This window comes from Mobula hypostoma, chromosome 19 (assembly GCF_963921235.1).
Source record: "Mobula hypostoma chromosome 19, sMobHyp1.1, whole genome shotgun sequence".
NCBI classification, from domain to species: domain Eukaryota; kingdom Metazoa; phylum Chordata; class Chondrichthyes; order Myliobatiformes; family Myliobatidae; genus Mobula; species Mobula hypostoma.
The window spans coordinates 33239523-33248144 of record NC_086115.1 but is presented as its reverse complement, the minus strand read 5'-3'; the positions used below and the strand labels follow the sequence as shown (position 1 = coordinate 33248144).

Sequence of the window (8622 nt, the reverse complement as noted above, 5' to 3'; positions counted from 1 at the left end):
TGTGCAAGGGATAGTGTGCTATCTTCCTAGTGAATCGTCAAGCACCACAAATGGGGCCTGTTGAGATGTGTAGAAACAGGAATTCAACTCTGTTTTGATTAAAAAGTAAATGCAAGAATGGCAAGGCCCTTTGGTTTCTGCTGCTGGTTATCATTGCTGACTTTACTAACCCCATCTGTCTCACTTCACCTATCAATCTCTGTCAGGAATACGCTGGACCTATACTGCCTTGTTTACATAAGTTCACTGCCTTTCAAGTGGAGGAATTTATTCATCATGAATGCTGGGCTCTGGATTCCAGACACAAAAGCCAGAACCAAAATTCACCTGAATAAGTTTTATATAAAAAGTTTACTCCTACTCATGTTCAATAACAGATCCTCAATCTCCATTGTTAACCTCTTTACAGTGTATTCTAATTCCATGTAGTACCTTAAACTCCAAATGCACTGCATCTGGTTTACCATTCAAATCTTAGTTTGAAAAATGGACACAATATTATAATTAATGTGAAAGCACAGAAGCTTTACTCTTTATTGAAATTGTTCCATTGTAATCGCAAGACATAGGACAAGGCACTATAAAGATACATGTAAAACAATAGAGGCAAACTTGATGGATATCAGTGTTAAAACTGATGAGCACTGTCTTCTGCAGTTCAAAGGTTTGCATCATCTTCCACCAGCGTTCCAATCTTTAAGCACCATAACAATTATAGTCATCGTTGCTACCTTACATCTATTGTTCTGAAATTCAGCTGTGAATGCTGACGAATGCCTTAGCCCTGCTTGTTCTGAAGTAATTAACACAAATACACATTGATTGCATTGTACCAGCAGTTGTCGGGTTCACAGCAAATCCACAGATATGACTAAAGAAAATTAAAGTTGTTACTTTGTGGCTAGTTTTACAAATTTATGTTGCAAACATTTTAAATGAGAAAAGGGACACTCATCATGTACTAGCGAGGTCGTACAGACTGGAATAATCAATTGTCACTCTGCATGATACTCTCATTATTCCAGTTTACCAGATCAGGTGGAGTTTCTGCTAAGTATCTGACTTGTATTAAATGTTACAAATTCAAATGATGCTATTGAAAGTACATTAAAACTACACCCAAGACAGCAACAATATTGCTTTATACAATAATAATTTCCATTAAAAAACTCACACACAGTAAAGAGTTCTTTCAAGTTTAATATTACAATCTTTTCACAGTCCACACCAGGTCATTCAATGTTTTTCTTTTGTGAAAATCCAAATAGTTAAATGAAACAAAGCAAGCTTTTAATTAAGCTATTTTCTGACCTTGAATGACAAGGTGTAGATTGTCCCATGTAATGAGTTAAGATCTATTTCATGAAGTCTGCATTCAGTAATAAAAGTATTGTTGAAAATTTAAACTAGTGGTATTAGTATCAAAATACAGAATCCAGTGGATAGGGTTCCACATAATTATTACAATATCTGAAAAGGAATCAGATAAATTAATTACATCTGAAATTAAGGATGCTGAGGAATTCATTGTCTTGAATATCCTGTATAATCACCGCTCTGTTGACTAGAGCTCTATACTTCATGACAGAAGCCCATTATAAGGGTAAGGCCTGCATTGCTTTAAAAAAATGCTCACTCTGAGCAAAAAACAATTACGAGTATAAAAATCAATTTTTAAAAGGCTGTCTTTATCAAGACACTCAATAGAATAGCTTGACTGTGTTGCAATTATAGGCATGATCAATATATTTTAAAAAATCAGTCATCTTGTCAGTGGTAAAGCTCATGTGAACAGTAACAAATCACATCAGACCCAACATTTTCCCATAACCATCAGAAGGTGTAGGTTTAGACACCCGAACACATACATACAAGTATTCATTTTGCAAAAACTTGGTTCAGGCACAATATGGGTATCAAATTACCAAAGCTTTACTTAAAATATGGTATATAATTTCTTTTTAAGAACTACCCGAGACCATCAATGGTCCCAGTAATGCAGCTGAAAGGGAAAATATACAAAACACAAACTGGAGTATATATTGACTCTACTTTTAAAAAACACTTTACAAAATGTTGTTCTAGACTCAGCGATATTTTTTCATGAGATCAAGGATTTCTCTGTACATGCGCGATGGAGCATCCAGGCCCCAGATGAAATCCAGATGTTCCCAATCTGGGATTTCCTCATGGTAAATTAAATTGGGCAATTTATGTAGCAACATAGTCACATCAGTGGGATCAGCCAGCCAGTCATGTCCTCCAGTCCAGAGAGCGGTGGGAACATTCACCTTCGTTATATTGTACAGAGGCGGTATTGTCTGGTCAAGAGAAACAAAAGGAGATTAGACCTCTGTCACTTTGTTACAACACAAACGCAAGTCAGTGTAGTCAAATTCTAGCTCAAATGTACTGGGTTAAGAGGATGGAGCTGAGACAAGGTGATATCCACATGAGGAATCTTCTTTGGGATATATTTGTACTTCTCCTGACTGCAGTTAAACTTATTTTGTGATGAAATTGGAAACTGGCCATCCTAAACTCTAGGATGTAGATAATTATGAACTGAGATAAAATAAGTATTTCCAAAATGAAAAGCAGTACTTCCTTCAATTCCAGAGCCCAGGGGCCTCATTCCGGTATTATGTCTCAGTAGGGTGAAGGACCTTTAGTATTGGAGAGTTGATTTCAATGCAACATAACCAAGTCCCACAAATTGAGGTTAAATATAAAAGTAACAATTAGAAATATTTTACCAAACTATCAAAGGTAGCAACAAAAAAAATAGAGGATTTAATGTAAATTTATCTCAAACTAATTAGGATCCTCCCTATGCGTGCTTCATTCTAGAGTGCAATCACAGTTTCCGGCTTTGGACAAATTAATTGAAGAATGTTTCTGGTTTATTGAGACCTTGTTGCAAGTGAGAAGCAGAGTGCAACAGAGAGTATACAACAGTGTGAAGAATTACTTGAAGGTCTCAAGTTGAGGTTTTTAAGAAGCTCTCCCAGACGGAAATAAATTTGTTTGCACGTGGAATCAAATCGGCCACTTTGTTAGATACACCTGCTCATTAATGCAAATAATTAATCAGCCAATCACATGGTAGCAACTCAATGCATAAAAGCATGCAGACATGGGCAAGAGGTTCAGTTGTTGTTCAGACCAAACATCAGAATGAGGAACAAATGTGATCCAAGTGACTTTGACAGTGGAATGATGGTTAGTGCCAGAAGGGGTAGTTAGAGATTCTCAGAAACTGCGGATCTGGGGTTTTCACGCATAACAGTCTCTGGAGTTTACAGAGAATGGTGTGAAAATCAATAAAACATAGTGAGTGATAGTTCTGTGGGCGAAAACACCCTGTTAAATGAGAGAGGTCAGCAGAGAATGGCCTGACTGGGCCATGCTAACAGGAAGGTGACATATTACAACAATGGTGCGCTAAAGAGCATCTCTAAACACACACGTTGAACCTTGAAGTGGATGGACTATGGAAACAGAAGACTACACTCCTGCACCTAGTAACATGGCCACTAAGTATGCAGTGTATAATTGAAAGAAATGTTATATGGGAAACGATGACACAATAACCCTGCCACAAATGATGTTGGTGTTGCAGGGCAGATGGAAGGCTGGAAGTGGTCCAAATTCACCCAGAACTGGTTCTTTTCATTCATCAAATCCACCTCACACCCTCTCCACAAACATTCAAGTGCATAAATACAGGAGGATGGGAAACAGCATTATGCGTGTGAAATTTCCAGACTAATCAATTTGTAACTAACAGAAATCATTATCAATTCAATGAGTTGTCGTGATGTGGCAGTCGGTGGAGGCACGTTGGTCAGTACAACACTTCTGGGATCTCTGGGTTCAAAGATGCTCTTGTGGAAATCCTAACTTCTATCAATTTCGGAGCATAATACTGGCAAGGATATTGTCGTTGCTATAAATCTAAAGTCCAGCAATTATATAAAATATCAGAACCAGCTTGCAGGATACACAGAACACAACCTATCAAGAGACACCAATTTCCCTCAATGGGCGATTTTCTGTACAGTACCTCATTATAGTGAGCCATATTCTCATCAGCGGAACCCCAATCAAAAGCCTGAAAGTTTCCTGTTCTTACATCCTGGAAAACAAACATTGCATGATCAAAAAATCATTTCTCACCCAACTAATACAGTGCACAAGTGTACACCAGTTGCCAGAAACTTCAAATGCGCAATCTGCTTATCTCATGCAAATTGAAACCATTAACTATCTTTTCTGTGAAATTTAGCTTCCCCTTGGAAATTTCTCCAGGCCTGCACCACCAAACACTGCCCAATCCAGGCTGACAAGGTACTGATACCTTTCCCCGCGGGTTTCCGAGGACGATGTAGTCTTCACAGCACAGGACTGGGAGGACTGCCAGGTAAGGTCATCACTCAGCTTTCACACTTGCAGCAACAATAACCCTCAACACCTTCCCACTCCAATCCTGCATTCCACTGTCTTCCCTGGTCATTCCCCTTCCCAATCTCTATTCAGCCTCCTAATCATCCCCAATCCTGCAGCACCCCTGAGACTCAGGCCCCAGCTTCCTGATCTGTGACCTACATCTCCAGATATCAGTCGCTACTGCTCCCCTTCCACTAGTGGTCACCCCAACCAGTTTGGAGCTCTAGCCAAACTGCCCCTTCGGGGGAAGCAGGCCATTACGGAGCGTTCCCAAGACAAAGCCACCTTCAAAGACTTAGCCTTTCAAAATGACCTGGAACCAGGTGGCACATTGTTGACATTCAAAATGTGCAAAGCTACAGTACATCAATTGGGCCTTAGTCCAGAGATGCAGTTGATTTTTGCAGCAGAAGATCAAACACCAAAACGGGCCAGTGCCTAGATGCCCAGTTAGTTTTGCCCAAAACCTTTGGACCTTAACTCATTGGTCCATGTTTGAAGCAAGTCTGCAATAAGTTCTCAAGCCACAGAACTGGTAAAAACCCAAAATGGTGAGTAGTTTATTGATGAACAATTGTCGTATCGCTTGATACCACTATCATTTTAATGATAATTGAAGCAATTTAACCAAACTGATATGCCCCACTTTTTGTTCAAGGGAATTACTTCAGTAATATACTACATTCTTTGGTGCATGCTAATATCGTATCTGTGTTGAAACAGTTCTGCTAGAGTGCAGCTAATTCTGGACATAGATCTTCAGCACTACACTGGGATAGTCTCTACTGTGCTTAGTACTCTTACAAGGATGAAACAACCTGGCTGAAAACTGTCTTCCCTGATGATAGGGATTTCAGGGCCAAGTTGAAATGGTCCGCCTACTTGACATTTCCAACTTTCAGCCTCGTCTCTGGAACTCGCGTGCTGGGCCCCTATATTATGGAGGATAAGGACATTGGTCAAGCTTTCTCCTCTCACTCGTCACTAGATGGGGTAGGGTTGCATAACTTTGATACCGTATATTGCAAACAAGAGTTTGCAGATGCTGGAAATCTTAAGCAACACACACAATATACTGAAGGAACTCGGCAAGTCAGGGGAATAAACAGTTAAGGTTTCAGGCCACATCTTAATGAAGGGTCTCGGCCTGAAATGTCAACTGTTTATTCTGTTCCACCGATGCTACCTGACTTTAATGTATTGGTTGTGAGGTGGTTTAGCTCTGTCTATTGGATGCATAATTTGCTCTTTCCATATGTAATCTTGTACTACACGATGGCAGGATGGGGGATATGTCTCTACCAAAGGAGGTATATGGTGCTCCTTCCCTCCCCTGGCCTGCAAGTCACTCTTGGGCAAGGTGAAGCACCCGCTGAGCCCCCACTCCAACTCAATCAGGGTCATGTGAAGCCATGGGAGCAGGGGGTGGGTGGTCGTATGAGTAGCTGGTGCATATCGCAACTCCTGGTCAGGTAACCACTGACACCAGGCAGACAATCTCTGAAGTGTATTGATAATGGTTTGGGGCCACCCATCTTGTAAAGATACTGCCTGGAAGAAGGCAATGGAAAACCTCTTCTACAGAAACATTTGGCAAGAACAATCAAGGTCAAAGGAGATTATCCTACCAGGCAAAACTATAATACAATGAATATTCTGAAGGGCATCTTGATGCAAAGATGGGACTTTGGTAGAAGAGATCACTGCACTGTCCTTGTAAAGACAAAGTTTACATGGACAAATTAATTTATCACAAGTACATTGGTGAGAAAAGGGTAAGTGGGTACATTCACTACCTGCCAGGGATACGTTATCCAGGTCCTGGCCAGCACCGTCACTATCATGTCCAAAATCATCTTGCAAATAGCTCTTCCTTTGGGTTGTTTTCTTGGCTTTCAATTCCTAATTCACTTCTTCGCTGCCAATGTCTTTGGAATATTACTGCATGTCCAGTCTTTGCCCAGGTCCCAATTTGATTAAGTATCTGACCCCTCACACCCAGCAGCTCTGTGATGCTGCTCCACTGCCACAGATCTCACTCTGATTGCAGGTTCACTCATTTGGCCTTAAAAAAGCAATGTGTGGCAATTGGCCAGTGTTCTTGACAGGGCTCCAGTCTTCAATCCACTCCAAAGCTGCAGACCCCTGACACGTGATATTCCAGGTTTCTGACGGTCAGTACCTGAATGGTCTGAAACCCCAGATTGCTAACCACTACACCCCAGACACCACCCTCGCAGTAGTCAATCAACCCCCTCAACACTCCACAATGAAGTTTGCTCTAGTTATCCAGGATAGACTGGTACACATGATAGCAAAACTTTGCTACTGGAGACCTCTACGGGGGAAAACTTGCGTAGCCCCTCATTGTCCACCCACGGTAGCATTTATTCAACCAACACAGAATTTCTAGACACTCGTCTTTAAATGGCAATATTTGTAACAAATGAGGATATTGATGACATGTTCAGAGTTAGTACCTGTCTCCAGTGGAGAATATTTTGTACAGAGGTTCCAGCTGGACAATGGGCTAAATAGACTGGAATTCGGCTCTGCAAAGCATCAATTATAGAAAAGTGAATCACTAAACATATTGGATGCAATACTTTTAAATACAATTATAGAAATAAAGAGTCTGAATATATCTGAAATATGCTGTGATTCCAGATTAGGACAGACTGCGCCTTGTATGTTTTTATTTTCAAAAAAGGGAGGTACTGTTGCAAATTCCACAGAGTCAGCACCTGAATTCACTATTGAAGTCAGGTCCCTGAAGCAGCACTGATTGCCACACCATTATTAATGGACAGTCTTACGAAAATCACTGCAAGTGATGCTTATATTCCACTTCCACTCACTGGGGCTCTTGTTCATGAACTTTTTAAAACTAGACGAAGTTCACCAGAAAAAATTGATAATGCTACATCATATCCAAAACCAGTGAATTTAAAGTGGGATGGAATAGTTATAGCAATAGCATGCAACAGTCCAAAAAATCTGCTGGACCAGCAAAGTTCTGAGCCCGTTGGATTATTAGTCTTTAATAGTAAAATCCAAGTAATAGAAATAGACTTTCTTTCCTACACATTCTCAACATTTCTTCCAGCATTCAAAATTCTGTTATGCTTACCATGTTAAGGTTCTTTGTATTGAATCCACTTATTATGAAGAATACATTGCCACACAGCTCCTCAATCAAGACTTGGTTACACACGTGTGTAGCAAGCCACGTTATTGCCTTGGTCTGTGGAAGGAAATCCTTTCTCCCAAACATATCCTAAAAACAACAATGCCAAAAGAGAGTCACTAACAAGTTAGGCAAAACCTAAATACTTCAATGGTAGTAACAGATTTCTACCGGGGAAGTTCTCCCGATTATCCGTAACAACTCTGGAATGATGCCCTGAAAAAACAAGTGGAAGTTAATCGATGCAAGCTTGTTTAGTAGTTTGAATGCTCAGCAAGTTTACAAAATTTAGAGACATATTCCAATGAATCAGAAAACCATAATAAATGATGCATAAAAAATGCTGAATGAAGGGTCTTGTCCCAACGGTTCATTCCCCTCCACAGATGCTGCCTGACCTGCTGAGTCCCTCCAACATTCTGTGTGTTGCTCTGGCTTTCCAGCATCTGCAGAATCGCCTGGGTTAATGAACAATTCACCTTTCTTTTCACACAAACTACCATCATCGAACCGAAAGTAATGTCAGCGCAGTGCAGGGGCACATTTAGAGGAGGTGTTTTATGGCCAATAACTAGATATTTGTTTTTAAGCAGTGTTTGTTGGGAACCTGCAACTAAGACCTCCCAGCTACAAACCCACCAACTCCCTTCCATGCCTTTAAAGGCTGGCGCGTCACAGGAACCATGCCAAAATTGTGCTGGTGGGTATGTTAAGTGGCTACTCTACAGTGTAGTTGGGTGATGGCAGAAGAGTTGGAGAAGATGTTAGGGATGCGAATGGAAACACAGATCAATAGGATTCGTGTATGATTTGTGCTCGATGGCGAGTGTGGATGCCGTAAGCCGAAGGGCCTATTTCCGTGCTGCATGACTACAAACTCAAAGCATAATTTAATCACAATCATCAAGTCATGTGCATCACATCAACTGAAGACCAAATAATGAAGTTGAGCAGCTTTACTCAGTTATCTGCTGCTGTAGTCAAAT

At 40.6% G+C, this 8622-nt stretch overlaps 1 protein-coding gene across 2 annotated transcripts in view; it reads right to left on the bottom strand.

Moving 5' to 3' along the window:
- Positions 1–542: 542 nt before the first annotated feature.
- LOC134358711 (putative lysosomal acid lipase/cholesteryl ester hydrolase) overlaps positions 543–8622 on the bottom strand; it is a 29868-nt gene continuing 21788 nt past the window's right edge. For both annotated transcript variants that reach the window (XM_063071167.1, XM_063071168.1), the window contains exons 6-9: positions 7580–7726; positions 6930–7001; positions 4067–4138; positions 543–2321 (exon numbers count right to left, since the gene is read on the bottom strand). In XM_063071167.1, coding sequence (XP_062927237.1) covers positions 2088–2321; positions 4067–4138; positions 6930–7001; positions 7580–7726 — 525 coding nt within the window. In that variant the 3' untranslated portion in view covers positions 543–2087. The remainder of the gene's footprint in view (positions 2322–4066; positions 4139–6929; positions 7002–7579; positions 7727–8622) is intronic.